The sequence below is a fragment of the Ochlerotatus camptorhynchus genome, unplaced genomic scaffold (assembly GCF_037179485.1).
Source record: "Ochlerotatus camptorhynchus isolate MF236.1 unplaced genomic scaffold, CSIRO-AGI_Acam_v1.1 ptg000330l, whole genome shotgun sequence".
NCBI lineage: Eukaryota > Metazoa > Arthropoda > Insecta > Diptera > Culicidae > Ochlerotatus > Ochlerotatus camptorhynchus.
In genome coordinates this window covers 18,226,752-18,246,102 of record NW_027040818.1, presented here as the reverse complement: position 1 = coordinate 18,246,102, position 19,351 = coordinate 18,226,752, and the positions used below count along the sequence as shown (strand labels likewise).

At 43.3% G+C, this 19,351-nt stretch overlaps 1 protein-coding gene across 1 annotated transcript in view; it reads left to right on the top strand.

The window, feature by feature from the left end:
• The window catches only part of LOC135708352 (SEC14 domain and spectrin repeat-containing protein 1-B), a 96,302-nt gene extending 90,965 nt beyond the window's left edge, over positions 1–5,337 (top strand). Inside the window, exons 7-8 of the mRNA XM_065230408.1 lie at positions 4,054–4,267; positions 4,330–5,337. Of these exons, the coding sequence (XP_065086480.1) occupies positions 4,054–4,267; positions 4,330–5,031 (916 nt within the window). The 3' untranslated portion in view covers positions 5,032–5,337. The remainder of the gene's footprint in view (positions 1–4,053; positions 4,268–4,329) is intronic.
• The last annotated feature ends 14,014 nt before the right edge of the window (positions 5,338–19,351 follow it).

The window sequence follows — 19,351 nt, the reverse complement described above, 5'->3', positions numbered from 1 at the left end:
GATGCGCTGTCACAAAAATTGTGGAATTCATTGTAACTTTTCCGTCCCGGATTATTTTGCTGTCAATTTTGTTGTTCATTTGGCTCTCAATTTTTTACCGGTTCAAAGCAAACACCATGCAGATAATCGAGAAATGATCTCAATTCCATAAGTCACACCGGATTTACACGGAAAAATCCCTGGGGTCTGTCCAACGTGAGACATTTTCATGTTTTTTTTTTTATTTTATTTCCAATATGAACATAGCACTTTTCGTTGTCAAATCATAAACGAATCGTATACATGCTAGTAATTGCCATGTATACCGGATATTCTAGGTTCTTCAAATCGTCCTGGAGTTCAGTTGATTTGTTCTACTATATCAACCAATACTGCAATAATGTCTGTAGTATAGAAATATGTCCAAACAGATTCAAAGTGTTCAATGTGGATATTGCCTGACCTATTGCTACGTATACAAGATGCTATAGGTTCTGAAATCATTCTGGAGATCAGATTATTTTTCTACTATAACTCAAGACTAATTCAATATCTGTAGTATCGAAATATGCCCAAACAAATTTGCAATGTCTATGTGGATCAGGCCAATCTATTTCCGTGTATGCCAAATGTTCTAAGACCGGAAATGAACCAGCGTATGGCTGAAAATCTCCTTAATAAAGACAACCAACCAACCAACCATGTTCTAAGATTTACAAATCGATATTTCGAAACTACAGATATTATCCCAGTCTTTGTTGATCTAGTAAAACCTGGGGGCAAGACAGCTTTCGATCATGAGTAAAACCTGAGTTAATTTTGAGTAACTCTGAGTTACTCACGTTGCTCAATATCTTATATACACATAGCAACCTGGTTGTTATATTGAAAATAATGTTGAAACCGATGCTGTCAAGCAAAGTAAGTTGACGTTTCTTGGAATTTCTGTGTAGGGACTTTTGAGGCGGTTCGATAGGATCGGATTAGGCTAAATTAATTCAATAAATTCAATTCTTATATTTTTTAAAACTTCCAGAAACTCAATGAAAACGTAATTTACACAAATATATAAAAATAATAGAGCACATACAGGCTGCGCGATTTTCAAAAAGATAAGAATACAGTGCCTTCCCATTATTGGTAACAAATGATTTTTGCATGTTATGCTGTCTATAAATTCAACGAAAGCTCCATTCGATTAATAACATTACTCGATCATTCTTTAGGGATTAGACGTTTGATATTTCATGAAATGTTGTGCTCTGGGCACAAAATTGAGGAAATAAACATATGGGGCCGTGTTTCCAAAAACGGTACGGCACTGTTTATGATTGTTGACCATGGCATGATTACTAATGTTAAGGTTCCACAAAGGGTAAATAATTTGTTTACTTCTTCTAAGAATACAAATTTAATTGTTGAACCTTAACAAACTCCACGAAGCTGGTCAGAGCTGACCTAATCTGGCCTAGAATCAGCAGCTACATAATATACCACAATCAGCAATCAAGGACCAATTCTATTGACCACGAAGGAAGTTTAAATCTCAGGTTGTACCTCAGGTAACCGAAAAGGAGCATTTCCCTTTTGGAACGGGTCACTCCCGTTACTCCTGTATCGTCGTAGGCCATGCCAATCCTCACCAACGAGGGAAGGCGCCTGAAAGGCATCCAAGCCACACACGAACGACAAGCCTCATAAAACCGTCGTGCAGTCAAACCACCACAAGAGCATTTCGTTTGTCCACAATTTGAACAGATGCTTCAAACGAAATATGCTGTCAGACGATATTTTTTTTGATCAGAAAATCGAGACTACTTTGATCATTTTTGAGTAAATATGAGTAACTCAAATTTACTCACTGCAAATATATTTACTCTGAGTACAGCTGTCTTGCCCCCAGAGTAAAACATATCATCTGAACTGCAGGACGATTTGGAGAACCTAGATTGTCTGGTATACGTGGAAATAATTAAACATTATCCATATAGACACTATGAATCTGTTTGCACATATTTCGATACTACAGACTTTATCCCAGTCATGGTTAATTTAGACAGAATGATTTAGAGATCTTATAACATCTGGTATACATAGCAATAGTTCATGCATGATCCACATAGACACTGTGCATCTGTCTGGAAATATTTCGATACTAAAGACATTGTCCCAATCTCGGTTGATCTAGTAGATCAAATTGTCTGAACTTCAGGTCGATTTGAAGAACCTGCAACATCTGGATTACTCGGAAATCGATCATTAAATGATCCACATATAAACTTTGAATCTGATTGGACATTTTTCGATACTAACTACAGACCTTATTGCAGTCTTGGTTGATCTTGTGCATTATTTTTAAATAATGTTTCATCAAATCTAGGCCGGTTTTATTCAATAAAATCTCATAATGTAAGGGTATTTTATTATGTTCACTAATAACTCCGAATTTAAACTATACATAAATAACTCAAGATGATACAATGTTATTCTTTTATTTTAAATTCAAAGGTTACAAACGATACTCCTTAAGCTCAGTCGGTAAAGGCGCAGTACAAAGCAAGTCCATGCTGGAGGTGACTGAGTTCTATTCCCGTCCGGTCTATTAATTTGTTGGGTTGGAAATTTTCTCTTCTTCCTTGGGCATAGGATGGTACAGGCATAGAAAGCTCTCAATTAAAATGTGAAAGTACTTCAAAGAACACTAAGGCAAAAATCTAATATGCTAAATATAAGCAATTAGCTTGAAATGGCAATGAAAACAGTTTTTTTTTTGTCGTGAATTAGTATTTGAAGTCACGGATTCCTTTTGAGAAATCGCGGATTTCGCGGATCAAATTTAGAAAATCTTGTAACAGCCCTGGAATTAAAATATGGCCTTCAGCAAAGTTGCAACTGGGTAATAAGTATAGGTAGTAAACTTTCCGTGTAACATTATGGTGAAGAGCTAGGACGAGGGGTACAAAGAGTACTTTCCCCATAGTAATTCCCTTATTAACTTCAAAGAGCCAGTGCAGTATGTGATTCTTAATCAAATAAACTGAAATTTTGGGATAATGATCAGGGCCTGATTTGGAATCAATTGAGCAAAATCGGAATTTTGAAGCACCCTAATACCTAACCTGAAGCATCATTTTCCGGAATTTTTGATGCCGCACCATGTGACCGAGAAAAATGGCATAAGTGAAATTAACTTCTTCTGATTTGGACCAAATTTGGTGGAGGTACTTATTCCAGACGAAACCGAAAATCAAGCGTGCTCTAAATGTGGATTTTTAAAATCCAATTTTAAAAGATGAGTACCCCTTTTAACATAGCCCTAATGGGTAGCGATCAATTTCTACATTTTTTTAACAACCCTACATATTTAAACTCAAGATGAGGATAATAGACTCAGCTTTTAAGAAGAAATAATATCAACCCATTCGATTACTTTATTCTACCCACCCTAGCTTTATGTAATTTCCAACGATGGGGAAAACAAGACAGACAAGCCAACTTCAACGACCGGAGCGCTGCGCCTCGACGCTAGCCGGTTCGTAAGTTCAAGTTGCATATATACCTACCTACCAACCTACCAACCGACATCACAGCGCCACTCTTGGCCCCGACTTTGCCGTTCTTGAATCTGCTTTAATTCAGTCAGTCGCATTTTCCCTCTCGGACCACAGGGACAGACTCCGATATTCTTTCCCTCTCGCGTGTACGGATCGGGTTTTTTTTCCGCGTGAATAGGATTGTGGAAAATTTACTGGTCTCGCTTTTCTTTTTTGGAGCTGCATTCGGGAGAAAAGACGTCACTTGTGGATAGTTAAATTGATGATTTAAGCGTGGCCAGCTGACCACCATCACGAGTAGAAGAGTTATTTTGGAGTGAATGGGACGCACGGATTCAGAAGATTTTCTGTTGTGAAACTTTTCAAACTTAGGGGAATTAAGTTCCGAAGAAAAAAGGGGAAGGTCACTGACCACTTGTTCGGCAGAAATCCCATCTCTCTCGCGCGCTCTGACTCAGAGGAAAATACGTAAAATACCAAAGTGCATTTCTCAAGAATAATTTTTGCGTCAAATTCGTAGCATGGCAAGCCCGGAAAATGTACTGGCCGAGTCGGACAATATTATGGCCTGTGAGGCGATCTCCGCTCGTCTGGCGGAAGTTTCCCGAATAGCCGAGTCGCTGGACAGCGTCCTCCGTGACGTCCAGGGTGGTTTCGACGACGTGGACGATGAAGTGGCGGACGTTTCGGGTGAGATGACCCATCGGAAGGCCGACGGCAGTAATCATAGTGATGTGAGTATATCTCGAAGGCATTTTATCAATGTTGGATTTTAATTCATTCTCTAATCTTCCAGGACTGGAGTTCCAGCGTGAAATCCACCGAGGACGAATCCTTCGTCACCGCTTCGGACTGCACCTGCACTCCGCAGTCTCGATCATCGTCCTACCACACGGCTTCCGAGTGTCGAGCATCGCCCTGGTGGGGAGGAGAGTCCACCGAGCGAAGCTCCCTGGACAACGACTCCTCGGAAGATGCCGACCCGGAAGCCCTTCCTTCGATCAAGCTGCTATCCGGGGTCGTCATAACGGCGTCCTCTGCCAATCTCTCCTTCGACGAGTCCGAGCACAGCTGCCTAACGCCGACCTCCAACAGTGAACAAGCCGACTCGGACGATCCCCACCAATCCCCGACGGGTCGGAACCAGTCCTCACCGGAGATCAGCTCCGGTTCAAGCTCCGCTCTGAACTCGATCAATCGAAGGGAGAACCTAGCCTTGGCGCTGACCCCGGAAGAGCTGGAACAGATCGAGAACGATATCCGGAACAACAACAACGTCATGGTGGCAGTGGCAGAGAGCACACCCAAGGGCGCCAAGCATCACAGTTCACCGACGGCCAGCGAAGACAGCGGCAATGTAAGTACGATCAGTGCCAAACTGGACGCTGTCCTGGAGCTGGAAAGTCCTCCGCTCAAGACAGGCAACCAGGAAATCTCCGGACTGACTTACTACTATCAGAATATCATTGCGAAGCACACGGTCAAGAGCTGTTTGTGAGCTGGTTGGTTCTCGGTGGTGCGTAGATCGGTCATAGTGTAGCTAAAAGAAGAAGAAAATGTGAAATGTGTTTGTGCCGGCAAGTGGCAAGAATCTCAACAAATTCATTTGTGTTCTCAGTAAGTAGGATTTACTTCTATCGTGTTCTAGACTAGTGTGACATTCCAATCATTATTATCTAAGTTTCTTGTTTTAACTAACTTGCACGAATAGGTTAGAGTAGCGGAATTGGCAGTTGAAATCCTGCTAGCTATTTTCAATTGACTAGGTTGTAAGTTTTAATACGAATAAAAGCTGTTTTTGTTACTTGTGTTGCTTGACTAACACCCGACCGAAGAAATTCCCTTTAATCAGAGTTTGAAGGCAACGCCTAAATGACGGCAAGCTGCATGACGCAGCTCCAAACTTTCGACACCCAAGCTCCACTTTCATGCGTTGCACTGGATAACCGTTGCCAACGATCGCAGTCATAAATATGTTGCTTCTTCCCTTCCAGCGCTGCAACGCAACACAGTCGTGTAGCGTCACACCCTGTTCCAAATTGTTTGTTTCTCCATACATTCAGCCTAGCACTAAGTCAGTGGAGCTTTCATGTGGGGATCAGCCACGCACACGTGAGAAACGTGAGAACATCGCTATTCAGAAAACAGTGTAACCGGTTAATTTGATGCGACGAATGGAGGTATGTATGCCAGAAAACGCAGCTAGAATGCACAATATCTAATGCCGGCCCGTGTCGATTGGTCTTTTTGCTAAATTAAATAATTTATGCCCGTATGAGAACGATTGTGTGTCAGTCGAGAGACATTTGAAACTCGGTACGCATGATGTGCACTCAACGGGAAAATTGTTGCAAATTATGATATTCTAGACGAGAAGCTAGCAACCGTCTGGTGTTTTGCAGCAATGTAACATCTTGGTTTGTCTGTTGCTTAATCGTTTGAAATGCTGTTAGGTGCCGTACGGCTTAGGCAGGCCTCAGCGCATATTTCCGAAAACTCGGAATTTTCACTAAAAGATGTTCTACATTTTCTTGCCATGCTGGAAATAGGTACCGTATGCGTAATAATGTTTGCACCATTGAGCAATGTCAAAATTAAAAAAATCTAAAAAATTTCGTTTTTGAGTTTTTTTTATTTATTCAAAGGGGAGATGTTTCATAGAGTCTTAAACTATGTTAATCATCGATCGAGTTTTCACTTGCTGCAATTCAGGCCACCACACGCTTCCGGAATGCACGGCAGGTTCTAATAATGTAGTCTGGATCCATTTCTCTCCAGGTCGGTTCAATGTTTGTCTGAGGCTTGCTGTACTCGGGTGACGTTTAGAGCAGGCCTTGGCCTTCATGACGCGCTATATTGAGTAATCCAGTGGATTAAGATCGGGGCTTGATGGCGGCCACATATCCTTTGCCCAGAACGGAAGATATTCCTGCAACCACTTCTGAGTGCGGTTCGAGGTGTGGCACGGAGCCCCATCTTGTTAAAATACAACATTTGGCTTCGAACCGTACTGTTCTTTGATCCACGGAAGAACATACTTACTTAAAATCCCGATGTAGACCTCCGTGTTGACCTTGTCGCCTTCTGGAATGAACACCGGGTCCATGTTTTTTTTTCCATCGGAAGCCACCAATCCAAACACCATAACGCTAGCAGGATGCTTGATCAGATACACCTTCTTGTGCTCGCCGGCCACGTCTTTTACCGGAAGAGAACTAATATACCGGTTGGTTCCGGAATTTGATACGGGATCGACGGTAAACATGCTCTCGTCGGTGAACAGGATAACCGGATTTTTTGGCTTAAGGAAATTCAAGATTTTCTTCCATCGCTCGACTCGTAGCTCCCGGATGCGGTTGGTAATCATGTAAGTTTTTGGTCCGTGCCCTCGACTTCGCCCCGCAATCTTCCTTTACGATTTTCCGTGCCGTAAAGTCACTGATCCCGTGTTCCTTTGCCATTTTCCTTATTGAACGCAGTGGATTCACCCGAATCTTCCTTTTGATAGCAGCGATAACCCTCGGAACCCGAGCTGACCTCGGACGACCTGTGGCCACCTTCGCGGATAGTTGACCTTTCTTTTCTCGGTCTAATACCCTTTTGACGGTCCACCGGGACACTCCCACGGCGATTGAAATGTCTTTTTGCGACATTTGCGCGTGGGACAAATCACGAATACGCTGCCACTTCGTCATGGTGCAACTGTCAAACTAAGTAAATCATTTTCTTTTATACACAGCCTACTACGGTATGAGCTATAGGTTACGTGCATGCAAAGAAAACCAAGGCATTGTATGCACAGGTGAAACGGGAACCTTATTTGTACGATGGTGCAAACATTATCACGCATACGGTACAGTCAACTCTCCATTTCTCGAAGTTCTGTATCTCAGTATTCTTCCCTATCTCGATGATTTTAGCAGTCCCTTAAGATTCGTACAAATCCAGACCATGATATTCTCTCTATCTCGATTGTTCTCTAAGTCCGTGGTCCCCAGACAATTAGGCCAAACAAATCTTTATTATTACTTTTTTTTTTTTCCTCTGTTCGGGACATAACACCACTGCGACCAGTAATTTGATCTATTGTAGTATATCCCGTGTCCTTAGTTTAGTGCATGTCGTATTACTCCATCACTATTGAGAAATGATGAAGTATTCGGTTTTGATACAGTTGTCATTCTTGCCTTCATCGCAAGGAATCGATTCTAACTGAAAGGTTGCGCTATTTATACCCTTCGGAGTTGGAACACCCTCCAAAGGCGCGCCCCTTTGTCAGTCAAAATTGGATTCCTTAACAACAAAAACAAGCTATGACACCGATAATGACCATGCATCAGAACCCTAGTCTTAACCACTTCAAACTAGGGAACAACGATTAGAAGATTAGGAATCACATAGGTGAAGACTAACTAGCTCATTTTTTCCTTGTTCCAAGATCATCCTCGGTCCAGGCAACCCGAGGACTTATCACTATCAACAAGGCATAAAAAGTAACAAGGACTAAGATATGTTCCTTTGATTACTGAAAAATCCTGTTCCCCTAGTTTGAAGAAGTTAGGACTAGGAATCGGTGGTAGATCTTACATCCCGTAACGTACCACGAAAAGGTGATCTACCCACGTTACGGGGCTTATTATTACTTTAGTCAGCCCCTTCCCTCCCCCACTCTTTCAAATTCAGTATGGTGTTTTATTGGTACCGATTTAAATAATTTTTTTTAATTATAAAACTGATTTTAAGGAATACGATTTTTCTAAATGTTTACTATTCTCATGATTACGATAATCGGGTTGGGATTGTCGTTCATACTTTTCAAACCTATATTTTCTAGTTTTAACTGTTTCCATAAACTATATTCATTGGCATAACTAAGAGAAGGGACTAGGGAGGGCTACATCTCTCTAGGATTAATGTAGCCCCCTCTAGAATTGGTACTACAATTACTTTTTTCGAAATTCAAAATTGAAACAACTTTTGCATTTTTCCATTTATCAGGAAAGTATGCCAAATGGAAACATCTGTTAAATAATTTTACCAAAAAAGACAAGGTACTCTCTGGGAGTTTTTTGATGAGGATATAGAAAATTCCATCATCACCTGGAGCTTTTATATTATGAAACTTTTTAGTTATAGACCTTATTTCGTCCAAATCAGTCCCCCAGGAATCATCTAAAATATTTTCCCGATAGAAAATATTCAGAAAATCCCGAGCAACCTGATTCTCAATAGGACTAGTAAGACCCAAACTGAAATTATGGGAACTCTCGAATTACTTAGCAAGTTTCTGAGCTTTTTTCCAAATTTGTGATCAAAATTTTACCACCTTCTTTAAGCGCTGGAATTGGCTTTTGAGGTTTTTTCAAAATTTTTGTGAGTTTCCAAAAGGGTTTAGAACTCGGGTCTAATTTAGAAACATTATTTTCAAAAGTTTTGTTCCTCAGGGCAGAGAATCGCTTTTTAATTTGTTTTTGCAAATCCCGCCAGATAACTTTCATGGCAGGATCGCGTGTTCTTTGAAATTGTCTCCTACGGACATTTTTAAGACGGATCAAGAGCTGAAGATCGTCGTCTATTATAATTGAATCGAATTTAACCTCGCATTTTGGTACTGAGGGAGCTCTTGCTACAACTATAGAAGTAGTCAGAGATTCAAGAGCATAATTAATTTCATCTTTGGTTTGCAAGGGAATGTTTGGATCGAAGTTATATTCCACAAATGTTCGATATTGCTCCCAATCAGCTCTATGGTAAGTGAAAGTAGAGCTGTTGGGATTAAAAATTATTTCTTGGGATATTTCAAAAGTTACTGGAAGGTGATCAGAACCGAAGTCAGCATGGGTAACCAATTGGCTACAAAGTTGACATGAATCAGTTAAGACCAAATCAATAGTGGAGGGATTTCTTGCAGAAGAAAAGCATGTTGGGCTGTTTGGATATTGAATAGTGTAATAACCTGCAGAACAATCATCAAACAGAATATTACCATTGGAATTGCTTTGAGCATTATTCCATGAGCGGTGTTTTGCATTAAAATCACCAATAATGAAGAATTTAGACCTATGACGGGTAAGTTTCTGGAGGTCACCCTTGAGAAAATTCTTTTGCTGGCCTACGCATTGGAATGGCAAATAGGCAGCTATAAACGTAAGTTGTCCAAATTTTGTTTCAACAGAAATTCCCAAAGTTTCAAAAACTTTGGTTTCAAATGAAGAAAGAATTTTATGTTTGATTCGTCTATGAATAATGATGGCAACGCCACCACAGGGTCCATCAAGACGATCATTTCTATAAATCAAGTAATTTGCGTCCTTCTTAAAATTATGGTCAGGTTTAAGGAACGTTTCAGTTATAACGGCAATATGCACGTTATGAACTCGCAAAAAGTTAAATAGCCCGTCTTCATTATCTTTAAGAGATCGAGCATTCCAATTTACAATATTTAATGCTTTAAAATCCATTACTGAATTTTAAAGTCATGACAATATTATTTGCAAATTTTACTCCAGTTTGAATAGCATCAAACATGGAGTTAGATTTAAGCATATCAGAAGTCATGTCAATTAATGAATTCTGTAAAAATTCCATTTTAGGAGCAGTAATGCTTCCTAAGTCAAAATTGTCAAAATTTCCGTTAGAACGTTGGTTAGTATTTTGATTTCTACCCGCTGCAATAGCAGCATAGGTAGCTCCATTAACTCGCTGAACATTGTTAGCAGCGAAGGAAGTAGGTACAGATGAAACATTTGAAGCAGGGGTGATATTTGTACCTACGGGTACGAATGTAGAATTTGTTCCTCGCTGACCGTTGTTAACAGCAGAGGAATTTGTACCTGGTCCTAAACGTGGAGCGTTTCCTACCTGTCGGTTAGAACGAGATTGTAGGATCGCTTTGCGAGTCTTACATTCCCAAAAATTAGATTTGTGGTTTTCACCACAATTTGAACATTTAAATTTCTTAGGATCTTCCTTCACAGGACAGTCGTCCTTTGCGTGAGAGGATTCACCACAATTCATGCATTTAGCTGGCATTTAGCAATTTTTAGTTCCGTGACCCCATCCCTGGCATTTACGGCACTGGGTGAGGTTTTGGAAATTTCCTCCAGTCTTCCTGAAGTGTTCCCACTTCACTCGGACATGGAGCATAAGGCTAGCTTTTTCTAAGGCCTTAAGGTTGTTTAGTTCACTAGACTTGAAGTGAACTAAATAAAAATCATTAGAAATCCCGTTGCGCGAATCGCCAGGACGGGATTTCATTTTCATTTTGATTACTTGGAGTGGCACAACTCCAAGTAATTTTGCCAGTTCATCTTTGATCTGAACCACTGGGCAGTCCTTTCATGACAACCTTGAACACACGTTCAGTTTTGGTGTCGTAAGTAAAAAATTTGTGCTTCTTCTCAGTAAGATACTTGAGAAGACATTTAAATCCGTCCAAGGTTTCAGCCAATACACGGCATTCACCCCGACGTCCAATTTGTAGTGAAAACTTAACTTTCACGAAATTCAAAAGTTCCATGCGAAGAGCATGGAAATCGGTAGTGGTTATCACAATAGGGGGAATCTTTTCCTTCTTGGCATTAAGCCGGGAAAGATTACTAGAATTTTTCTTGGATGATGGATCATTCTCATCATCCGTGAGCAAATCAAATTGATTACTCAAATTAATTTCATCAGAAGGGGGGTCAAGAGTTTGCCCCTTTCTTTTGCGTTTAGGCGCCATGGCGGCAGTAAATTTTTATCCAAATCGACTTCCAAGCAGATTACTATAAGAATCTGAAGAGGAATAAAGTTGAACAAGGTAGAAATTTTACAGGTTGAGCACTGAAAAGTGCTGTTTAAATTTGTTGTAGCTTTAGGTAGTAGTAACACTTCCTTCAGCAAAAAGCAAATAGATCCGCACGGCAAGAGAGCACGATGCGGACTCGAAATGTTGGCACTGATTTCATGCTGCTCGATTGCGGTCTCAAAACAGCGCTGTGCTGACATTCGAGAACGGCTCCTTTCCCGCATCGAGAGCGAAACAGCAGAAGCACCGTTAACACTCCAGACGCTAACTGACGATTTCCATCGACTCGTCAACCTCAAGTCGACACCACGATGATCAAACAGCGGTCAAGTTCGAAAAATTCGGTCCACAGCGTCTCGGAGTAGAAACCTGGAAATCAACAACGTCCAACGAAGGTGGAAGGTAAGTCAATCCATCAAATTCCATGCTGGCAATGGCAATGTGGTCAGATGTACTGCGTTCGTGACTGGCATTGGCCACAAAGAAGGCTACTGTGGTTGCGCCAAGAAGTCTTCAAGCAGCCATTTCAGTCCATCTCAATAAAAAAGTAGTTCCAGAAGAAGAAGCCAGGTACCAGAACTCAAGCGAAGGGGATTTTCTTTGTGAATCACATTGCATACAACACCAGAAAGCGTGAGTACGTTGCCTGCATTATTAACAGCGTCGCTGCTTCTCTTCAACTGACATCACGGTAATTTCCAAGCTACCTGACACCAGGTGCCAGCATCGATCAAATGCATCTGGTGAAGCACTTAGTATCATCGGCGAATTCCAATGTGAAACCATCATCAACGGTCATCGTGGTCATGCGTGGCCTCTGTTTCGTGCCGTCATAACCGGAGCTCAACGTGCTGGGTATCGATTGGATCGACATGTTCAATCTGTGGTCGGTTCCATTAGAGTTTATCTGCAGTTAAGTTGCAGCAGCATCCAAGCCATGTTTCAACCGGGAAATCCAGCAACCAGACCATCCTGTGGTTTTCGATGACTCGCGAGGACACTGCAACAAAACTAAGGTATTCCTTAAACCTAACGCCAAACCTGTTTACTGCTCGAAGTGACCAGTTACGCCGGTTGACAGAATGCAAGCCGAATGGACGAGTGCGCATTTGTGCGGACTATTCGACTGATCTCAACGACGTGCTCGTAGCCAACCACTATCCTCTATAGGTATACCTACCGCGAAAGAGTAAAATCGGCACCGGGTGCATTTCACCGAATGGAGGACAGCATGATTGCAGACATCACCGGCGTTCGATCGTTCATTGATGACGCTATCATCTTCGGACCAACTTGGGAGGCACACAAGGCATCGCTAGAGAAGCTACTGCAACGCCTGCAGGAATGTGGGTTTCACGTCAAGATGGAGAAATGTCGTTTATTCAAGACCGAAATCCGCTATTTGGGACATGTCGTTGATCGTAATGGTATCCGTCCCGGTCCTGAGAAACTACAGTCCATCGCTTCCATTCCACCACCGACCAACGTTTTCGAGCTGAGATCGTTCATGGGCGCCGTTTACTTTTACGGCAGATTCGTGCAGAGCATCCATGAGCTTCGACAACCTGTCGACAAGCTACTGAAGAAAGAATCGAAGTGGCAGTAGAATTCCGATTATCAGAGGTCTTTCGAACAATTCAAGCAAGTCCTGCAGTCCGACTTGTTGCTGACGTACTACGATCCGAAATTGACAATCATCGTAGCAGCAGATGCTTCCAGTACAGGCATCGCGACAGTGATATTCCACCAATTCCCGAACGGATGCATGCAGGCAAATCAGCACACTTCAAGATCTCTCACTCAAGCCGAGCAAGGTTACGGGCAGTTATAAAGGGAAGCGCTTACTCTAATCTACGCAGTTACGAAGTTCCAGAAGTACCTGCGTGGATGTCGTTTCACCCTTTTCACGGATCTTCTTCTTCTTCTTCTTCTTCTTCTTCGCATTTCAAGCTTATTGCATATCGCATATTAGCTTATTGCGTGCTCTCAACTTAGTGTTCTAGATGCACTTCCACAGTTATTAATTGAGAGCTTTCGATGCCTGTACCATTTTTTCATTGGTATAATTGTGTGGCAAGTCCAATCATACTTCTATGCCCAGGGAAGTCGAGAAATTTCCCATCCAGAAAAATTCCTAGACCGGACCGGGATTTGAACCCAGCCACCTCCAGCATGGTCTTGCTTTGTAGCTGCGCCTTTACCGACTGAGCTAAGGGAGGCCAGACCCTTTTCACGGATCACAAGCCTCTTTTGTTGATTTAGATCCATTGCATACCGCAAATCGACTGCAACAATGGGCGCTGATGCTACTAAACTACGACTTTGACATTTGTCATTTATCCACAAAAGTTTGACGAGTCTAGACTGATCGGTCGTTCCATTCGACCAGAAGAAGATTACATCGTTGCTGCAATTTCCCTGGAAGAAGACACTATTGACAAGGTACCAGTATCTTTCGCAGCTATCAAAGTCGCAACGAAGACGGACAAAGTGCTACAAGCAGTGCTACAGTTCATCCGTGACGATTGGCCAAGCGATGTACGCTCTATCACCAATGCGGATTGTTACCGGTTCGTAACATTTGATTGAGGTGGTGTAAGAGTAGGGTCAGTTTTGCTAATTTAGATAGCTCCATAACGTCACTTTTAAAGGGACCGATAAGGTAGGGCACAGCGATGATGGAGGTGTTTTGCTGCATGGGCGAAGCGACCACTGTCCACTGAACCACCACCGACTTGTCACTCCTCTATGGGAGACGGAAACCAGCTACGAGATTAACGGGGGAAGCGGAGAGTCGAGGAGGAGGTGAGCGATCGTTCGGCCGAGAGAGAGGATGGGGAGTAAGTTGCAGACTGTGATAAGAGAAAGGTCGGTTTTTTCTACGAGGTGCGAGTGAGTGTTGGAGTTTTTTTTGTACTTGGGGTGATTGCTCGTCGATCACGGTGCAAGAGCGTTGGCCACGTGTTTCGGGATCGCTACCTGGCTATCGCAATTTGGCCATCGCCATCCGGCCCCTGCCATACAGACACTGCCATCTGGTTATTGCCATCCGGCCATCGCCATCCAGCCATCGCCATCCGGCCGTTGCCATCCGGCCATCGCCATCCGGCCGTCGCCCTCCGGCCATTGCCATCTTCCCATCGCCTTTTGACCACCGCTTTCGGCCACCGCCTTCGGCCCAGCCATACGGCCCAGCCATACAGCCACCACCATCCGGCCACTGCTATCTGGCCACCACCCTTTGGCCACCGCTATCCGGCCACCGTCAGCTGGCCACTGTCATTCGGCCACCGCCATCCGGCCACCGCCATTTGGCCGCCGCCACCAGGCCATTGCCATCAGGCCACTGCCAACCGGCCACTACCATCTGGTCACTACCATCCGGCTGTTCCATTCCGTCGTCGTGACAGTCAACGTCGCCTCGCACACCAGTCCCCATCGATCCGCCCAATAAATATTGTGAAGGTAAATTCATATACTGTGTTAGTTAGGAAATCTCAGTACCGAAAATTCCCCCACACCTACCAATCCTGAGACCCGGGAGCAAAAGAGGCCTTTGGTACCCACCCCAGTGGCTGCCGACAGGCTTAGACCAGCAGCCAGGGGTTTAGGCACGTCCCCTTCTGGGACGGCGCAGTATCTCCCGGGGACCAACAAAAAGAGTTTCAGGATGTTCGTCCTTACTTCAACAGACGATAGTCGCTTATCCAAGTCGATGGTTGTGTTTTTACCACGGCAGAGTTGTCGTGTCAAACGAGTCCCAAAAGCAGATCTTAAAGCAGTTTCATCGTGGAGACCAAAAACCAAACTGTACCAGAAACCATCGTCTCGAATAATTGTACCCATTTGATCAGCTTCACGACACTGTGAGACACTTGGTATACGTCACGTTCGAGCTGCACCGTTCCATCCACAATCAAACGGATTGGTAGAGCGGTTTGTGGATACCCTGAAGCGGACATTGAAGAAAATTCAATCGGAGGGAGAAAAACTATAGGACGTTGTTCAGACGTTCCTACAAGTCTATCGGCCCACATCAACCGTGGATCTAGGTGACAAGTTTTCCGCAGAAGTAATGTTTGGACGACAGCTGCTAACGGTTTCATCACTATTGCTGCCACCCTTCGCATTCGAAGGTAGACGAGCAGAATGAATGGTTCAACAAGAAGCACGGAGCAGTTTACAATTTACTCCCGGAGAAACAGTTTATGCTCAGTTTCATCATCTTGGCAGTGGCTTTTCATGTTCCTGGTTCAAATCCACTATCGATATTCTTAGACGAATTTGACCTAGACGAACCAGTGCAAGCAGCTGAACCTGAAGATGAGGAATTCTCCACGGACGACCAGACCAGTGAAGATAAAGAAAACCCTCCTCAACCAGAGCCGGTTCCAGTTAGACCTGTGCGCCGATCAAAATATTTTCGGCGGCGGCGTGATGTGTTGTTTTCTGCCGGCGAAAGCGGCGTGGCGGCGTCACGCCGTTTGCTTTCGGCGGCGGCGGCGTTGGTTGGCATGAGTTTATTTTTAATGATTTAGAAAGCGAATCAAAACAAACATAGTGTAGTACTAGAATTTAGACTAGAATGGGGTACCCTTATAGATTTACTTGGGATCAATAGGTTAGTCAAGAAGTGAGCCAATTTAAAATCGTTAGTTTCCACCGGTTGCTAGTAAGCAGACTAAAACCACAATCAGTTTTCCTCGTCTTCAAGAAGTTTTCCTCGGAAAAGCGTCAAAAAATTTTCTCATTATATGAGTGAACTACGTTTTCGCGAATTTGAGTAACCTGAACTCAAATATGAGTAACTCTTGCTCAATTTTGAGTGTTTTCATTGGCCGTGCATGCGGTATGTCAAGTGCTTGTTAAAATTGCAGGGGGCAAAGTGTTACAACCCTATTATTAAGTATTAGAAAAGTACGTTATGTAGGGGTGGATAGTTTATAAAAACAATCTGTTGCATTACGTAACAGCCACTGCTTACTGCAAAACTCTATTTTTGCAAATGCTGTAATTGTCATGAATGAAAATTGTTTTATCCACATTGTTATAGTCGATGCCTGACCGACGTGCAGATACGGTCAGCTCAGTTAGGTTAGAAACTCGTTCACTTGGCGTGCTGGTGGTTGGCACACACAATACCTTGCGAACCAAGGCTGCCAACCAAGGATACTTACTTAAGGGTCATGTAAACCACTGGAGGTGCAAAGGGCCAACGCGAAAAACTTCCATCCTGGGCGGCTGTTCGCTTTTGTCTTGACCTGGGCCCAGGTCAGATTCCTATCAACTTGCTTTATTTCCTTGTTAAGGCTCCGCCTCCATGAGCCCCTGGGTCTGCCTCTGCTGCGATGTCCTGCCGGATTCCAAACCAGCGCTTGTCTTCAGATTTCGTTTCCGCCCCGTCGAAGTGTGTGGCCTCCACTTTTGCTCTCGAATTTAGATTGCTATCGGCTTCAGATGACATCGAGCATGGAACTCGACATTCGAGTGAGTTGTCAGTTGTGAGGCCACCAGACACGAATTATATACCGCAGACATCGGTTAATGCAGACATGTAGCTTCTGACTGTTCTCCGGTGATACACACCACGTCTCGCTGGCGTATAACAACACAGATTTCACGTTCGAGTTGAAAAATCGGATTTTGGTGCGTTGATTTATCTGGTTTGATCTCCATACGTTTCGTAAACTCGCAAAGGAAACCCTAGCTTTCTTGATTCGTGCATCTATGTCGCTCTTGGTCCCGCCGTCCGACGCTATTTGGCTGCCAAGATATTGGAAACTTTCGACCTTCTCCACTGCTTGCACCGCTACCGTAAAGTTGGAAGGGTTGTCCGTGTTGACATCCAACGATTTGGTCTTGTTGACGTTAATGATGAGACCCGCCGCAGAGGAGCGTTCGGCTAGGTCATTGAGCTTACTCTGCATATCAGAGCGCCGTTGTGCTAGTAGAGCAATATCATCAGCCAAATCGAAGTCGTTGAGATGCTCCATGATGATAGGCTGCCAAAGAAGCCCACGGTTCGGTACACGGTCAATTGCACCTACCATGATCTCTTCGATTACGATGAGAAACAGTAGCGGTGATAGTATACATCCTTGTCTCACACCAGCGACTACCCGGATAGGGTCAGACAAGGCTCTGTTATGCAGAACTCTGCATGTGAAAGCCTGATACTGCGCTTCGATGAGGTTGACGATTTTATCCGGGACTCCCTTGCGTCTCAGGGCGCCCCACAGATTCTCGTGATTGAGTCGGTCGAAAGCTTTTTCGTAGTCAATGAATACCAAATAAAGGGACTTACTCCAGGATGATGCGGAGCGTGACAATATGGTCCACACAAGATCTTCCGGAACAGAATCATGTCTGCTGCCGCCAGAGAGTCGCGTCGATCTTTTCCAATATCCGATTCAGGATAACTTTGCACTGAAGTTTGAGAACAATACACAGTAACATGATGCCTCACCAATTGTCGCACACAGTCAGATCCCCCTTCTTTGAGATCTTCACTAAGACACCCTGCATCCAGTCGACCGGAAAAGTCGCGGTGTCCCAGATATTACAGAATAGTTTATGCAACATTTGAGCGGATAGCATGGAGTCAGCTTTGAGCATCTTTGCTGCTATTTTGAATTTATGAGAATGAGTAGAAATAACTCATCAACAATTACCTAGCCGTTTTAGTCAAAATTCAGTTCTGGCTATGTTACTCAATTTAAAGTAGATCTGGTTTCAATTAAATTGGGTGGGTTTTCACTCAATTTTTAGTAGCCACGAACGAGTATGCATACAAGTTCTAAATCAACGCGTTCAAGATGCATTTTACTGAAAAGATGTTACGGAATTTTCATCGGCGTGACATATATTTATTCGGCGGCGTGAACAATTTTACTGCGGCGGCGCGCCGGCTCAATTTCATCGGCGACGGTGGCGGCGTGGCGCGGCGGCGCACAGGTCTAGTTCCAGTACCAACTACTGTTCAAGAACGACGACAAATACAGCTGCCATCTAGAATCCAGTCCTACTGTATGACTTAAGGGGCGAGATGTTAGATCGCAGAAATCAATGTATCAAAACAACCATTGACTGCGTGGAACCAAATAGTTTTTATTCATTCTAAGTGTAACTGTTTACCAAACTTGAAGCAATCTTAAATTAAGAAGATTAAGCAAGACACAATTTTACTTATTTTCGGAAGTTTCTTCATTTAAAAAACATTAGTCTGTATATACAAATATCTGTATCAAAATAATGAGAAAAATCTGTATGATTACAGATAAAGCTGTATTTGTGGCATCACTGGTACCAAGGATATTTTACAGTGCCAGGTACTGTATTTTGTAATCTGTGAAAGGGATTTCTAGGATTGTTGACTACCCTGTCCTCTGATAAGAACTAACGTAAAGCATTTTATGCGTAATTTCCGACAGATTTCGCCACAAACAACAGTAGTCACCTATGATGGCCAAAAAGTGCAGAATCTATTTACTTCGGGTCATTGTATATCATTTTGTCCCGTACTTTCTTCAGTGTAAGTACTTACTGCATTTTTTCCAACAAACTGTTCATCAACTCTAAGTTCATTGCACCGTTTATTATTCTGACGTGTACAATCTGCGATGAATCACAATAACGCACAATTAATAAGATCATCCATGTTCAATGGACAATGTAATCCCTTTTCACGCTGCTCCATTCTTCCCTTGCTTCGGAGTAATCAAGTATTCACACACAAAGTGCCTACAAATTAATCTATTTTCGAGCTGCAGTAATCCCCGACATAAATCATCGCATCAACACTTGGTCTCCTGCTGCATCCTCCCAGTGCAGCTGTTTCTCATCGCGATCGACGTCACGCGACTTGAATCTCCATCCCGTCACCACGGGTCTCGCTGTCGTGCAACACTCTCTCTCTTGCTCTCTCCCAGTCTCAATCCAAACAACGCGCTCCTAGTGGAGGCCCCAACTAACTCCAACAATCCAACCCACGGCACAGGCAGCCACCCTTCGAGTCAGTCTCTTTGGTGCA